This window comes from Octopus sinensis, linkage group LG7, assembly GCF_006345805.1.
Source record: "Octopus sinensis linkage group LG7, ASM634580v1, whole genome shotgun sequence".
NCBI classification, from domain to species: Eukaryota; Metazoa; Mollusca; class Cephalopoda; order Octopoda; family Octopodidae; genus Octopus; species Octopus sinensis.
In genome coordinates, this window is record NC_043003.1 from 70,772,983 (window position 1) to 70,790,768 (window position 17,786).

The 17,786-nt window shown below is 38.3% G+C and overlaps 1 protein-coding gene across 1 annotated transcript in view; it reads left to right on the plus strand.

Annotated features, from left to right (window-relative positions):
* LOC115214074 (ras-related GTP-binding protein A) overlaps window positions 1–17,786 on the plus strand; it is a 31,095-nt gene that overhangs the window by 2,731 nt on the left and 10,578 nt on the right. Inside the window, exons 2-3 of the mRNA XM_029783119.2 lie at window positions 13,507–13,606; window positions 16,445–16,511. Coding sequence (XP_029638979.1) covers window positions 13,507–13,606; window positions 16,445–16,511 — 167 coding nt within the window. The remainder of the gene's footprint in view (window positions 1–13,506; window positions 13,607–16,444; window positions 16,512–17,786) is intronic.

Below are 17,786 nucleotides of genomic sequence, written 5' to 3' on the forward strand. Positions count from 1 at the left end.
GAGTGATCAGTGGAAAAAAAGGTGTGGAGAGGGACCATGTTGAGAATGAGGATAAACGTCAAAAGGAAGTGCTTCCAAGGAGTGAAAGAGAAAGAGAGGGGGTAACTGGTTGCACAGAAAGGGAAATTAACTATGTAGTGCTACTCTCATTTATCTACATCAACAGAATAACTTAATATTAGGTTGTCCCAAAAGTTCGTAAACACTTGCGAAAATTGAATTTTTACTCGCCAAGTACTAACAAAAACAACAAAAATTATTCCTCAAAATAAAGACCATTATTTTCCAAGACTTTCTACGAACTTTTGGGACAACCTTATACTTAGAAGAGTAATGGAAAGGTGAATGATAGGGAGCTGAGAGGCTCAACAGGGACAAATTGCCCAGTTGTGCATATACACTTACTTTTAAAACCTGTTTTGCCACAATAGGTGGAGTTTTTCGAGCATAGTATATTGCTATTCATCTCAGTCCTTTGTCAGGATTGTCTCCTTAAGCTTAACGTTCTCTACTTTGTCGCATGTCTTTTTGGATTTCCCTCTACCACATGTTCCATACACATGTATTGCCTTGTAATCCTGAACACCTCATACCCATGATCCATCCTTGTGTTGTAGAACATTAGGAAACTTCTTACTGCTTCTCCCCTGGCTAAATAAACTTGTTCCTAGCTTCTCTTCTAGCTACCTGGTATAATTATCTGCTGATCCTATTCTTCCAGTCTTTCCAATCCTGTCTCCTTCCTATTATAACTCTGGCTACAATCACATTGCTCTCAATCTGACTGGAACTATGCCCTGCCATAGATTTGAGGCACTTGTTCTCTTTTCTTTATGTCTATATCTCCTCCAACTTTTCTCTCAGGGTGCTTACACTCTGTCATGTATGCACACTGATATTACACATCCAGTGGAACATACTAGCATCATTCTTTGCAAGCTTATGCATGTCCTCAGCGGTAATGGCCCATGTTTCACTACCATGTAGCATGGCTGTTTGTGTATGTGCATCATACAGTCTACCTTTTACTCTGAGCAAGAAGCCCTTTGTCACCAGCAGAGGTAAGAGGTCTCTAAACTTTGCCCAGGCTATTTTTATTCTAGCAGCTACACTCTCAGAGCTTCCAACCCTGCCACTGACTTGGTCACCTAGGTAACAGAAGCTATCAACTACTTCTAGTTTTTTCCCCTGGCATGTAACGGAAGCTGTTTTCTGCACATTTTCAGTGTTTATTGCTCTGACAGTGTAAAATACCTGTACACTGTAAATATTCCCTATAATAGAGTAAATTCAACATTTTTAATTTAAAACCAGACTTACCACGGATAGTGAAGAAGTGTTGTTGATTTTGTCCGTTGCTTCCGAATTCTGTTAAAACGAAGTCCATAGTACTGAGGTATGAGTGTATATGGTTTGGACAGAATTCATTGAGCAGATTTTCTATGGCCAGATGCCCTTCCTGACACCACCACTCATCTGTTTCCAACTAAGGTTATTTTTTCCCCACATCTAGACAGCTTTTCACAAAAGCCTGGAAATGAATGACACTGCTTGTTTGACAGTGATGCTCGTTTACAGCTATCACACAATGCCAAGACAAGAACACACAAACATACATACAATGGACTTTTTTCAGTTTATATCTAGCAAATCCATTCACAAGGCTTTGGTCAGCCCTGGGGTAGAGTAGAAGACACTTGCTCAAGGTACTGTGCAAGGGTCTGAATCCAAAATTATATGGTTGGGAAGCAACTGCACCTATTACATATATACAGAGTGGTCAGTTCTATATTTAAGAGATGAGGAATTATTTACATTTGATGGATATTTGTCCTCATCTTGTTTATTGTTAACACATTTCAGCTGATATACCCTCCACCCTTCATCAGGTGTCTTGGGAAAATTTCGAACCTGCGTTCTCATTCCTAAGGTATTTTTCGATGTTATTATTATTATTATTCTTCAGGGACACTGCTTGGGATTGAACTCGGAATCTTGGGGTTAGTAGCCTGTGCTCTTAACCACTATGCCATACACATACATTGCCTTGTAATCCTGAACTCCTCATACCCATGATCCATCCTCATGTTGTAGCATATGGCATAGTGGTTAAGAGCACAGGCTACTAACCCCAAGATTCCAAGTTCAATTCCAGGTAGTGACCCTGAATAATAATAATAATAACATCGAAAAATACTTTAGGAATGAGAACCCAGTTTCGAAATTTCCCCAAGACATCTGATGAAGGCTGGAGGGTATATCAGCCGAAACGTTGTGTTAACAACAAACAAGATGAGGACAAATATCTGTCAAATGTAAATAATGTAATAATGTGGTCAGGTTTACATAAAAGAAAAGAGGTCACAATATCCCGTGTGTGTGTGTGTGTGAAAGCGAGAGAGAGATGTAAATGAACGTCATAAGCTGTCAGCTCCACTAAATTAAGTATTGTGTTGTATTTGTTCTAGATTTTGGGGATAAAAGTAAAGAAATATTTATTTGTAATAGATGAGTTGAAGATGGGATGATGGTAGGTAGTGTACAGCAGTGTCATGGCAGTAGACTCACCAGAAACAAATATTAGGTCAACAAACAATAAATAATAAGAGACATTTATAGAAGCTGTATTATATCTATGACTTTCAAATATGTTCTACAACCAACTATTATCATTTTAGGTTCATATCTTCTCCGTTTACTTTAATGATTTTGCCATCACCTCCATCAGCAGATAATATTGCTCATCACTGTTTTCACAAACAGACATTATTCACCTGCGACCCAAGATGCCTTATGCCAAACTTGCTCTGCTTCCATCAGCTGAAAACTCAAATGCACCATTTAATGGTGACAAGACACCTGTTCTTGTCCCTCTATCATACTTTAACCTCTCATCACCTGGCACAAAGCCACTTTCCTCAATAATACATCCCATTCAGTCGAGATGTTTTGTCTTGTGGGTTACTTGGTGGCCTCACTAGTGACAGTGCCATATAAAAAGCAACCAGGACACTATGTAAAGTGGCTGGCATTAGGAAGGGCATCCAGCTGTAAAAGTCATGCCAAAGCAAACATTGGGACCTGGTGCAATCCTCTGGCTCGCCAGTTCCTGTCAAACCATTTGGAATTCAGCATGGAATACAGGTATCAAATGACGATAATGATGAGGACTATAACAGCACCAAAAGGAGTGGCTGTGTGGTAAGTAGCTTGCTTACCAGCCACATGGTTCCGGGTTCAGTCCCACTTCGTGGCATCTTGGGCAAGTGTCTTCTGCTATAGCCCCGGGCCGACCAATGCCTTGTGAGTGGATTTGGTAGATGGAAACTGAAAGAAGCCCATTGTATATATGTATATATATATATGTATGTGTGTGTATATGTTTGTGTGTCTGTGTTTGTCCCCCTAGCATTGCTTGACAATCGATGCTGGTGTGTTTACATCCCCGTAACTTAGCAGTTCGGCGAAAGAGACCGATAGAATAAGTACTGGGCTTACAAAAAATAAGTCCCGGGGTCGATTTGCTCGACTAAAGGCGGTGCTCCAGCATGGCCGCAGTCAAATGACTGAAACAAGTAAAAGAGAGAGAGAGAGTATATACATATGGCATAAACAATGTTCTGATAGATACAATTTAGCCTTGAACAACATAGAGCCAAAACCTTGACATTGCCAAACCTGTCTCCTGAAGTGTATGTTCATTGTCAGGGCCAGAAAATAGTTCAGCTCTGATCAGCTGCTGAACCTCAACAAAACACAAATGTTACTCACATGAGCACTGCTCACATATCTCAAGTGCTACTACTGTTAATATACACACACACACACACTGTCAAATATCATAGACCACATCTACATCAAAGACAGCTGGATGATTTCAAAACATTTGCTCACCAGCTTGCTATGGTTATTATCCACTGATACTAAGGTGGGGGTGTGGCTGTGTGGTTAAGAAGCTTGCTTCCAAACCATGTGGTCTTAGGTTCAGTCCCACTGTGTGGAACCTTAGGCAAGTGTCTTCTACTAAAGCCTCGTGAGTGGATTTGAAAGACAACACTGTGTCTAGATGTCATGTTATGATTGTAAATGAAGACATGCCTGTCACACAAGTGGAGCTGTTCATTTGCCGTCTTCTGTGAAAAACATGTCAAGCATGGGGATAATATTACCCTGCTTGGAAATATTTGGGTGTCTGGCCATAGAAAATCTGTCTTATCAAATTTCCATCTGATCAATGAGTTAATTTCAGTGGTGAACAGATTGCCCTATTTTATCACAATACTGTTGCTCATCCAGCCATTCGTATTAATTAGTTCAATTAGATAATATAACATACTAATTATTTTTAAAATACCTATCATGTGACCACATGGTCTTCAGAACAAGGGTTATTTTTTTCTTTTCTTTTTAGCACAGTTTTTATGTTGACACAATTTGTTGGCTGGGATTGTTGTTGCTTGAATGAAGGAAGGCCATCATTACATGTGGTGGTGGCGGTGGCAGTGGTAGTGGCAGCGGTCATTCCTATTTCAAATTGGGATATTGACGAGGCATGGAAATTCTAAACTAATGAATGTGGCTGGGTAGTTAAGCAGCTTGCGACCAGCATTTGGGTTAACACCACCATTAGGGTTAATTCTTCTCTGTTCTTTCACTATTAGGGTTAGCATTTCTCTGCTCTTTCACTGTTAGGGTTAAGATTAGGGTTAATTCTCCTCTGCTCAGTCACCGTTAGGGTTAATTCTTCCCTGCTCTTTCACTATTAGGGTTAACATTAGGGTTTAGTTTTCTCAGCTCTTTCACTGTTAGGGTTAAGATTAGGGTTAATTCTCCTCTGCTCAGTCACCGTTAGGGTTAATTCTTCCCTGCTCTTTCACTATTAGGGTTAACATTAGGGTTTAGTTTTCTCTGCTCTTTCACTGTTAGGGTTAAGATTAGGGTTAATTCTCCTCTGCTCAGTCACCGTTAGGGTTAATTCTTCCCTGCTCTTTCACTATTAGGGTTTAGTTTTCTCAGCTCTTTCACTGTTAAGGTTAAGATTAGGGTTAATTCTCCTCTGCTCAGTCACCATTAGGGTTAATTCTTCCCTGCTCTTTCACTATTAGGGTTTAGTTTTCTCAGCTCTTTCACTGTTAGGGTTAAGATTAGGGTTAATTCTCCTCTGCTCAGTCACCATTAGGGTTAATTCTTCCCTGCTCTTTCACTATTAGGGTTTAGTTTTCTCAGCTCTTTCACTGTTAGGGTTAAGATTAGGGTTAATTCTCCTCTGCTCAGTCACCATTAGGGTTAATTCTTCCCTGCTCTTTCACTATTAGGGTTTAGTTTTCTCAGCTCTTTCACTGTTAGGGTTAAGATTAGGGTTAATTCTCCTCTGCTCAGTCACCATTAGGGTTAATTCTTCCCTGCTCTTTCACTATTAGGGTTTAGTTTTCTCAGCTCTTTCACTGTTAGGGTTAAGATTAGGGTTAATTCTCCTCTGCTCAGTCACCATTAGGGTTAATTCTTCCCTGCTCTTTCACTATTAGGGTTTAGTTTTCTCAGCTCTTTCACTGTTAAGGTTAAGATTAGGGTTAATTCTCCTCTGCTCAGTCACCATTAGGGTTAATTCTTCCCTGCTTTTCACTATTAGGGTTAGTTTTTTAGTTTTCTCAGCTCTTTCACTGTTAGGGTTAAGATTAGGGTTAATTCTCCTCTGCTCAGTCACCATTAGGGTTAATTCTTCCCTGCTCTTTCACTATTAGGGTTTAGTTTTCTCAGCTCTTTCACTGTTAGGGTTAAGATTAGGGTTAATTCTCCTCTGCTCAGTCACCGTTAGGGTTAATTCTTCCCTGCTCTTTCACTATTAGGGTTAACATTAGGGTTTAGTTTTCTCAGCTCTTTCACTGTTAGGGTTAAGATTAGGGTTAATTCTCCTCTGCTCAGTCACCGTTAGGGTTAATTCTTCCCTGCTCTTTCACTATTAGGGTTAACATTAGGGTTTAGTTTTCTCTGCTCTTTCACTGTTAGGGTTAAGATTAGGGTTAATTCTCCTCTGCTCAGTCACCATTAGGGTTAATTCTTCCCTGCTCTTTCACTATTAGGGTTTAGTTTTCTCAGCTCTTTCACTGTTAAGGTTAAGATTAGGGTTAATTCTCCTCTGCTCAGTCACCATTAGGGTTAATTCTTCCCTGCTCTTTCACTATTAGGGTTTAGTTTTCTCAGCTCTTTCACTGTTAGGGTTAAGATTAGGGTTAATTCTCCTCTGCTCAGTCACCATTAGGGTTAATTCTTCCCTGCTCTTTCACTATTAGGGTTTAGTTTTCTCAGCTCTTTCACTGTTATGGTTAAGATTAGGGTTAATTCTCCTCTGCTCAGTCACCATTAGGGTTAATTCTTCGCTGCTCTTTCACTATTAGGGTTAACATTAGGGTTTAGTTTTCTCAGCTCTTTCACTGTTAGGGTTAAGATTAGGGTTAATTCTCCTCTGCTCTGTCACCATTATCATTCAGTGATATGAACAAATACAATCTACAAATCATGGTAGCAGACATTTTGATGAGTTTGCAGAACTGAAGGGTTACTTTGCAATATTTTATTTCATTTACTTTTTACTTATTTCAGTTATTGGTTTGTGGCCATGCTGGAGCACTGCCTTGAAGGGTTTTAGCCAAACAGATTGATCCCAGTATGAATTTTTAAGTCTAGTACTTGTTCTATCATCCTCTCTTGCCAAAGCACTGAGTTAGTGGGATGTAAACAAACCAACACCATTTGTCAAGTAGTGTGTGGTGTGGCAAACACATGTATACAAGTACACACACACACACACGATGTGTTTCCACTAGTTTTTGTTTACCAAATTCATTTACAAGACACTGATCAATCTGGGAGTATAGTTGAAGAGACTTACCCAAGGTGTTCTGCAGTGGAACTGAACCCCAGACCACATGGTTTGGAAGCTAGCTTTTTAACCACACTGCCATCCGTGCACCTATAGAAAGCATATTAAAAGATGCTGATGTCATTATTATTTAGCCCTAGGTCTGTTATGGTCTCACAGACCTGTAACCAATACCATCCAGCCATACCCATTCCATCTTATTTCCTACTTTAATATTTCCAGAACCACATTCTCTGATGTATCCTTCCCTTTTCTAAGATGATTGGTTGTGAATTGAAGGAGAATTACTTGCTAATATTTTACACCCCTATTCATGGCTTGGGCAGCTCTCATATGCCAGTTGAAGGCTTTCTCCATGTCAATGAACACCATGTACAGCAGTTTACTATTGGTTAAATGCTTCTCCTGAAGTTGCCTTACTATGAAGAGAGCATCAGTAGTAGTACTTCCTGGCATCAAACTAAACTGCATCTCATCTAGGTTAAATCTGTTTCCACTTACTTTGAGCTCTAACTCTTTTCTGAAACTTTTGTGACCTGATCCAATAATTCAATATGTCTGTAATTATTCCTCTCTAAAGCTTCTTTTTGACCCTTGTCGCAGTTGGCTACAGTACTGTTCCACCAATCATTACATGTCATACCGTCCTGTACAACCTGATTAATTATAAGACTGACTAGGTCTGACATTTTAGGCATTCCAGCAGTAATTCTTGAAGGACCAGGGACTTTTCCTATCTTCATATCTTTAATTGCTTTGTTTGTCATACTGGAAGATTCTCTTTCTCCCATGCATTTTCTGAATTCAATGGGCTTTCATTGTAGCACATCCACACCTGTTTCTTTTCAGAATCAATACGTACAAGAGTACCTTTAGCCATCCATACACACTCTCTCTTGCATTATCTAGATTTTCTCTGATATTCTTGCAATCTGGAACACCACATCACTCTGTTCCTCACACAGAACATTGGAAAACCTCTTTCTTTCAGTTTCTTCTTCTTGCTAAATATACCTGTCGCCTAGCTTCTCTACTAGCTACCTGGTATAATACTCTGCTACTCCATTCTTCCGATCCTTCTTAACCTACCTCTGCTTTTATGGTTGCATCTACTTCACTGTTCTATCACCACATCACACTTGATCTGGCTGGGACCTGACACCAGCCCACAGATTTAGTCTGTAGCCCTCAGTAGGTTAGCCCATAACAACTCCCAGTTGTTCTCTGTTATATGTCTCCTTCTCTTTAAATACCTCACATAGAATATCTCTAAATCTCTAACTGTTCAACGGAAATTTAAACTTCCATGTCTTTTTTTCCAGATTGGTTTGCACCTCCGAGTTCTTTTAACTCTAAGCATGAAGGCACTAACTACTAACCTCTGCTGGGTTGTACATTCTTCACCAGGGAACGACTTTGCATGTACTACCATCAGTCCCACTTTCTGGTGAAAATGTAGTCGATCTGGCATGTGTGCTCACCAGGTTGATAGGGCATCAGGTGACTCTAGTTCCTGAAGTTTGTGTTGCAGATCATTTTGCATCACAGAAATCCAAGACCCTCGTTCCCTCCTCATTTTGGAAACCAAATCTATAACCTCCATGCACAACATGGAATCCACCAGAATACTGTTCAACTTGTGTATTAAAGTCACCATCCATGAAAATAAGGTCACTGTCATTAGTCATTGAGGTAGTCTGGAAAAGAGCATCATAAGACGGTTCTTTTGTTTGTACTACAGTCCTGATTCAGGAGCACAAGCAGAGGTAAAAGTTGCTGTTATATTAATTACCCCATTGCACACTTTGACTACATCAATCACTTTATCCATCCATTTTCTGCTAAAAGTATGTCCACAACCTCACATTCGCTATTTGCAGAAGAATTTATACCTATATTCTTTGCCTGTGAGAAATCTTGTTGAAGTCCCCCTTCATCTTACCTCTTGCACTCAGCACACATCTACATGCCTATATTCTAGCATTTCAACAGTCTTACCAAACCTACCTTTCATTGTGCCTACATTGATTGTAGCTGCCCGAAGGTTGTAGACTTGATAGGAAGAGTGGGTGGGTACTGAGGAACAGCTTCCAACATCTGTAAAGAAGAAATTGTGTGGGAACATTTGCTGCAGGCAAACTGCTCTTGCTGCACATTGTCAAATAAGCTTTGTTTGCTTTTCAGTAAACATCTCTTATTGAGATGTGTTTAGTCTTCTACTTGGTGACCTCACTAGTGCTGGTGCCACATAGAAAGCACCCAGTACAGTCTGTAAAAGGATTGGAATTAGGAGGATTATCTAATGATGAAAACCGTATCAAAGCAGACATTGGAGCACAAAGAGGTCCTCTGACTCATCAGATCCTATTGAACTGTCCAACTCAGCCAGCATAGAAGATGTTCAGTTGTCAGTTAGAAGCTGAAATTTCCATTCATAAAAACCCTACATGTATTTGAAATATTTTATGATAAATTCTATTCAGAGGAGATATCTACCTCAGTTGAAATTTCTTTCATGTGTTTTCTGTAAAATTTAAGAGACAGGATTCCAACCTTTAGATTCTATATCCATGTTAAAAGTCTCATGTTAAAGGTCCATTTAAAATTGATTACACTTACCATTGAAACCAGATCAAGTTTTGTGTGTAGGGGGTACAATTGAATGAAACTATGCCAATATGTGTGCTGTTTTCATTTTAAGAGTATTGGAATTATTTTTGTGGGGTTTGAGACATTTGGGCACAACTGTTTTTGCATCAATGATTTGTTACTGACTTATGTGACACACATTTTAATGTATCCTTCATTTTCTCTCTGTCTATGTGTGTACCTACTTCTCTTTGTATGTGTGTGTGTGGTGTGAAGAAAGGGAAAATGTTTGTCAGTCCTGTTAAAGTGATAAAGGATAATCTCTATCTCTCTCTCACATGCACAGTATTTGTATATTAATGTGTGTGTGCATGCTTGCCTCCATTGCTGAAGCCCACTGAACGTCTTGTCAGCGCCTGCATTCAATCTGCTATCTCCAGTTGTCTCATTCCATTCCTGCAACCCCCAAATGTTATTAGCTTTTAAAAATACAATCAATTAAACAATGTCACATGGACAACTGTAATTAATGGCACATGTGGTGTGTTCATCATTGTCCCTGATGCAAGTCTACAAAGAAGTATGTTGTTCATTTATTGGCCACAGGAAGATGGAAAATGTAGACAACCATGGAAGGTTTTAAAAGTAAAATTTTATTGGAACTTAACTATAACTACACTAGTGGAGTCCTTTAGTCTGTAATAGGTTTTATTTTCAATCATTTCCATCATTGATAATGTGTATATCACAGATTTCTTAGTGTTGAAGACATTAACATCATTGTTAGTTATCTAAGGTGGCGAGCTGGCAGAAATGTTAGCACACTGGGCAAAATGCATAGCGGTATCGTCTGTCTTTACATTCTGAGTTCAAATTCTGTCGAGGTCGACTTTGCCCTTAATCCTTTCAGGGTTGATAAAATAAATATCAGTTGTGTACTGGAGTCAATCTAATTGGCTGGCCTCCTCCCCCAAAATTTCAGGTCTGATGCCTAGAGTAGAAAAGATTATTGTTAATTATCTATTTATCCTCATTTATTATGAGGCTTTGGTCCCCCCCCCAAAAAAAAAACCCAATGATAAACGGATCACCCCCATGCCTTTTGTAACCCATGGCCCTCAGCTGCCATCTATTCTCTTGACAGTTTCTTTGCTTTTTCCTGTAGAGATTATTTTCGTCTGTATTGTTTGGTTGGATCAGGCACCTTTATATTTTTTTCTCTTCGCTGATCTCATATTGATGGGTACCTGTATGTAAATCTGTGTAAAAAAAAAAAAAAAAAAATACGCAGCCTCACGGCATGGTAATGTGAACACTAACGATATTGCATTCTGGGTACCTGAGTATTGGTGGGTGGTCGCTGGGGTGCGTTTTTGCAGCACACGTAGTAGAATCTTGTGTTATCAAAAATCAATTTGTGACAAGTATTGACATTGTGCACTAATGTGTGTACTGTGTTATCCTGGATCAGTGATAAACGAAGCTACATGTAGACTGAAATGTCAATAACAAGATCTTTGTTATAACATACACCATGCTGATTTCCCTCAAATTTCTTTACTTTCACATTACTATTAGGGCCGGATTGATATTGAATTATCTCCCTTACTCATTCAACACTATTTTCCTTCATTGAGAATTTACGTTTTGCATATAATTGATATTTACAAAAACACCTGTGAATTTAATGTCTTTACAACAAAATGTTGGTGAAATGTTTATTGCCTTTTTTTAGTTGGATTAGAGACAATAACAAAGAATGTCTTCTCCCATCGAAGGAAAAAGCAGAAAAACATTGTGTCTCCATTTCACAAAACATCAACTTACTTAAATTTATCTGTTTGAAAGAATTTTTGTACTGATTTCGTTAAATCCATTCTATCAGACAAATGCTAAACTGTTTGAGTTTGGTGAAAGGTGGAATACTCTCTGTTCTTGGTGAGTATCGTCAAGCATATAAACGCAGGAAATAAAAATTTCATGGACAATAATAACTATTATACGTACATAGCTTTCTAGAACTAATCTTAAATAGATTAAGTTTCTGAGTAAAAGATATATATATATATATAAAAAAAACGTATATTGAAATGTGAGTTCATAGTGTCTGTTTTGCTGACAAGATCCAATAACACATATCTATCTCATTAACTAAGATCAAATTTCCCATTATACATGAGAAGTTTTTTTTTTTCATTCTTAATTTAATGAAATTATTTTCCCCTCACTCTTTTCAAGTCTTGCTCATGTATACCCCTAGGTTTTTGTTTTCTCTCTCTCACTAAGAGGAAATTTGAATACATTAATAATGTTCTGCCTATGTCATTCAATACTCTCACACATGTATTTGTGTAGTTCTTCACTTTTGTTTATTAATTTTAAACAACTGTTCAAGGTTCAGGAATTGCGTATACTCTGGTAATGTTTACCAAATATACAGTGCTTAGACATCATTGTTCAATTGTTTGTTTGGTTTGGTTTGGTTTGGTCAAAAGTCAGTTTAAACTAGTTGTGTCTGGAGAAAGCCCATTTAGTTTGAATTCTTTCAATGAAGATGAGACATTACTTTGGTATTTAAGATTTTAAAATTTTAGTTGTCAGTTTTTGTACCGATTTTCTAGAAATCAGTTTTGAAAGGAAAAAAAAAAAAACTAAATGATGGTCAACTGGAAGACAACCTGTCATTCTGTTAATATTTCAAATAAGACCATCAAAGACATATCAAGAAACCCAAAGAACTCGTCCAAATGTCAAAGTCAGAGTTGTGCAAGATGTCACTCAATAATCAGGAACCGAGACCGAATTTTTACTCAAACAACTACAGAGAATTATCATGTACCTATTCGTGAGATACCTATTTGTGAACAGGACAAATATATCTCAACAATTAGCCCTGTGCTCAGCCCATTGGCTCATTTGGAATATTCGCGCAGATTAAAGGGGTCATTAATTAAAAAACAGGTATTTTACTAATTTGTGATTTAATCACTTTTTAAAATTACTTGAAGCAGTGATAAGTTCAGTTTTCATTCTTTTAGCTAATTAGTGCCCCAGTATTTTTAAAAATTTATTACCAAAAATCTTTTTTTATACAACTTTATCTGATACTAAATATATAAAAAAAATTTTATTACAGTATTTGAAAGACATTCCAGTCTTGATGACTAAAGACATCTCAGAAAAATACAGGTGTTGCAGAAATATGATGGATTATCCTTCTGTTCCAACAAAAAAAAAAGGACCATGGGCACGAATGGGTTAATATATATTTCATTTATTCAAGTGGTCATCTCGCAGGACCATTAGCACACTGGGCAATATTTTGTTCATCATTACTTTCTGAGTTCAAATACGTCTGAAGTCAGCTTTGCCTTTTCTCTTTTCAGTAAAACAGTAGGCAGTGGGGGGGGGGGCGATGTAACTGACCCACTTTTACTCCCTTGCACTCACTGGTTTTGTGCTGAAATTTGAAACCAATATATATTTCAGTTATTAGCAAAAAGCTTATTATCAAAGAGTTTGTATTGATGATGAAATATGGATCCCTTTATCGAATCAGTATTATTTTTTTGCTTTGATATTACAGCATGGCACCTTGGGCTAGTGTCTTCTATAGCCCCTGGTTGGTCAATCTTGTGAGTGAATTTGGTAGGTAGAAACTGTGTGGAAGCCCATCATGTGTGTGTATGTGTCTGTGTTTGCCCCCTCTACCATTGTTTAACAACCACCAGTGTTGGTTTGTTTACATTCCTGTAACTCAGCAGTTGAGCAAAAGAAACAAAATAGGTACCAGGCTTAAAAGAAACAGTACAAAACCCTTCTAGGTGGTGCCCCACCATGGCCACAGTCCACTGACTGAAACAAGTAAACAATCAAAGATATATTGTCAGCTTCACTCTATTGAAATGTTATTTTATTCCTTTCCTAAACCAATAATACAATTACTATTTTAGATAATTGCATTTTCAAGTTTCTTTATTGTTTTATTCATGCTTAAACTGTGTTTATTATCAACTCGTTCCCTTTTCATTAATTAGGTCCTTTTGATGGGCAAGAGTGGCTCTGGTAAAACCAGCATGCGCTCAATTATATTTGCCAACTATATTGCAAGAGATACTCGCAGACTTGGTGCTACAAGTAAGTAAACCGTTTCTAGTTGTTCAGTTCCTATGATTCTTGAGAAAGAAAACAGTTACAGCATTCGTATTTTTGTTCTTATTTGTTGGGTTTTTGTTTTATTCCTTTGTTATTTCACTGAAGTTGTGTTTAAAATCTAAAATACCATTGGGGACTCTTTTACAACCACTTCACCTTTCTTTAAATTGCATCGACATCAGTTGGATAAAGTTACAATCTTGAAACAGTCATTGCCAAATCTTAGTTCGCAATCTCACATATGTGCAGGCACGGCTGTTTGCTAAGAAGTTTGCTTCCCAACCACTTGGCTTCAGGTTCAGTCCTACTGTACAGCACCTTCGGCAAGTGTCTTCTATAGCCCAATGTCAATAAAAGCCTTGTGTGTGGATTTGGTTGATGGAAACTGAAAAGAGCCTGTCATGTATATATATATATATATATACACACACACACATATAGACACAAGCAGGCATGGGTGTGTGGTAAGTAGCTTGCTTACCAACCACATGGTTCCAGGTAGGTCCCACTGCATGGCACCTTGGGCAAGTGTCTTCTACTATAGCCTCAGGCCAACCAAAGCCTTGTGAGTGGATTTGGTAGACAGAAACTGAAAGAAGGCTTTTGTGCGTGTGTGTGTGTTTGTGCATTACCTTACTTGGGGTGAGGGTTGATGATAGGACATCTGACCATAGAAAATTTGCTTCATACAAATTGTCCACTCCATTCAAGCATGGAAAAGTGGATGTTCAGTGATGATAGTCATATATATATATATATATATGTATTTACATATGAGACCAAAGTCGCCATATGTATATAAAAAAGATTGCAAAAAATGGGGCAAGAACACAAAACATTCAGACAGTTAGATGGTACAAAAAAGGGACAAGAAAAAAAGAGATGGGTCTGCATTCTTATCCCATCTTTTGTATTCCTTTATATATATGTGTGTGTGCATGTGTGTGTATATGTATATGTGTTTAAGTGTTGTGTATATATGTGTGTGTGTATATATATATATATATATATATAGTAATCCCTTGCCATATCGTGGTTCACCTATTGTGGTTTATTATTTAAGCTTATGTCGATTCCTCTGTGGTGTTGGTTTGCATCTATAATAAAATAAATATATACAAATTATAAAAATAAAATAATATACAGTACAGTACTGTTTCTATTTTGCGAATTTTCACCTATCGCAGGGTTTTTGGGAAAGTAACACCCACAATAATCGAGGGATTACTGTATATATATATATATATATATATACATACATACATACATACAGGGTATGAGAGGTATTTGAGGACATATTTAGTAAATTAAATTTATTATTTAATTTAATAAAACAGTGCTAATCTAATAAAAATCAAATGTATTTTAATCAAGATTTGTGTAAATGTTCTTGGTAAATTTTCTTATGAGATTATTCTATGAATCAGCCTTCAGCTTTGATGACTGCTTCAATGCAGGACTGGAATCATTGATATTTCTGCACTATATGGTCTTTATTCATTCTGGACATCACCTGGACAGTGGCACCCTTCAGTGAAGCTATGTTAATGTGAGAATACCAGTTAATCTTTTGCACAAAGCTCCAAAAGGGTCTAACAGCCATCCTTGGTTTACATGGCTCTGCTGAGAAGAGCTGAGTCTTGCTCAAATACATATATTCTATGTTATTCATCATCATCATTGTTTAATGTCAATTTTCGATGCTGACATGGGTTGGATGGTTTGACTGGGGTCTGGGAAGCCAAGAGGCTGCAGCCAGGCTCCAGTCTGATCTGGCAAAATTTCTACAATTGGATGCCCTTCCTAATGCCAACCACTCTGAGAGTGTAGTGGGTGCTTCTTTATGTGCCACTGGCACAGGGGCCAGAGGAGGCAAGCAACGACCATGATCAGTTGGTGTTTTTTACATACCACTGGCATGGAAGCCAGTCAAGCTAGTGCTGGCATCAGCCATGTTTGGATGGTGCTTTTTACGTGCTACTGGCATGGGGGTCACAACTACAATTTCCATTTGATTTTGATGTACTCGACTCAATAGGTCTCCTCAAGCGCAGCATGTCGCCCTACGATCCAAGGTACTTTTGAGTGGGCTGGGGCTGGTTATGTGAGACTGGTGTAGGTTTCACCTGTGAACTCACTTTGTTTGCCTGGTCTTCACAGTCACAGCATATATCCAGAGGTCCCAGTCATTCATCATTGCCTCTTTGAGGCCCAACATTCGATGGTCATGCTTCACCACCTCATCCTATGTCTTCCTGGGTCTACCTCTACCCCAAATTCCTTCAACTGTTTGGAAGTGGCACTTCTTCACACAGCTCTCCTCATCCACCTGTAGTACATGACCATACCAGCACAAACGCCTCTCTTGCACACCACATCCGATGCTTCTTCTGTTCAACTTTTCTCTCAGGGCGCTTAAACTCTGTTGTGTGTGCACACTGACATTACACATCCAGCGGATCATGCTAGCTTCATTTCTTTCAAGCTTACGTATGTCCTCAACAGTCATGGCCCATATTTCACTGCCGTGAAGCATGGCAGTTTGCACACATGCATCGTACAATCTACCTTTCACTCTGAACGAGAGGCCTTTTGTCACCAGTAGGGGTAGCTAATCTAGTTTACACTGTGTAATATTGTTGAATATTATGAGAAAAGTAGTATATAAACAATCAACACAATAATTTTGGATCCCTGTGAAAGGGTTTGCGGTCAGGCTGAAACATTTTGAAATCCTCAAGCTGTATTGATCTTTAATTACATATCAGTGATTTGTATTGTATCATTTACATGTATTTTTGTTTATTCTCATTCTTCTAGTTGATGTTGAACATTCTCACATCCGTTTCCTTGGCAACCTAGTTCTCAACCTTTGGGATTGTGGTGGGTAAGTGCCCATATTTCAATGTCTAATACACATCAGCACATTACAGGCACAAAGTCGCATGTAGAGCAGTCATTCTACAATTGTTTTGAAAATTTCAGCTTTTCTCTGTATTATTTAAATAGCAATATGCAAGTTATCATCATCATCATCATCGTTTAACATCCGCTTTCCATGCTGGCATGGGTTGGATGATTTGACTGAGGACTGGCAAGCCAGAAGGCTGCACCAGGCTCCAATGTGATCTGGCAATATTTCTACAGCTGGATGTCCTTCCTAACGCCAACCACTCTCAGAGTGTAGTGGGTGCTTTTTACATGCCACTAGCATGTAAGTTATGATAAAGCAAATGTTGCTGCTGAAGGAAAACATTTCATAAGGATCTGAAAGTTAGTTTAACCCTTTTGGTACCAACCCACAACACTGCCTCTGGTTCCATGACACAAATTTCATATTAATCTATGTTCCAAACACCAGCTTAATAAGGACAAAGTTACTTTACTGAATTCTTCCAAATTTCCAAAATGAATTGAAACCGAGTCAGTGTATTTCAACAGAAATATGGTAACAAAAGGGTCAAATAGTAAAGTAGTAAGCCCCTTGGACATTACTGTCTCAAGCCTTAGGGGACATTAAGCTGGTTGCCTGGTTTCCATGGTATTTGAGCGACCAAGATCACAAGATGCCTCTTGAATGGGATGCAAGTTACTCAGGGTTACACAGTAAAGCAACATGAAATGAAGTGAATTGCTTAAGAACACAACGCACCACCCAGTCTGGGAATTGAAACTACAATTTTACAATTGTGAGTGCAACACCCTAACCACAAGGCTACACACCTTAACAGATGGTTTAAGATTAGGAGGAGGAAGTCATTTGCTTTAGTATTTGTTTGATGTCGTGTATTGGTTAATATTGCAAATATTTAAAGTGGTGAGAGCTGATCAAACCATTATCACACCAGGCAAAATACTTAACGGCTGTTCATCCACCTTTACATTCTGGGTTCAAATTCTGTTGAGGTCATCTTTGTTTTTCATCCTTTCGGGGTTGTTAAAATAAATACCAGTAGATCAATGGGATCATTATTATTGACTTACCCAACTCACCAAAATTGCTGGCTTTGTGCCAAAATTTGAAACCAATTTTTCAAAATTCTTGAGAGTAGGAGAATTAACTGTGCCTAAAGAAGACCAGAGTGGATACTTTGGTATTTCACTCTTCTAATTTTAAACTCCACTGGGGTCAGTTTTGCTTTTTACTGTTTTTAGGTCTATA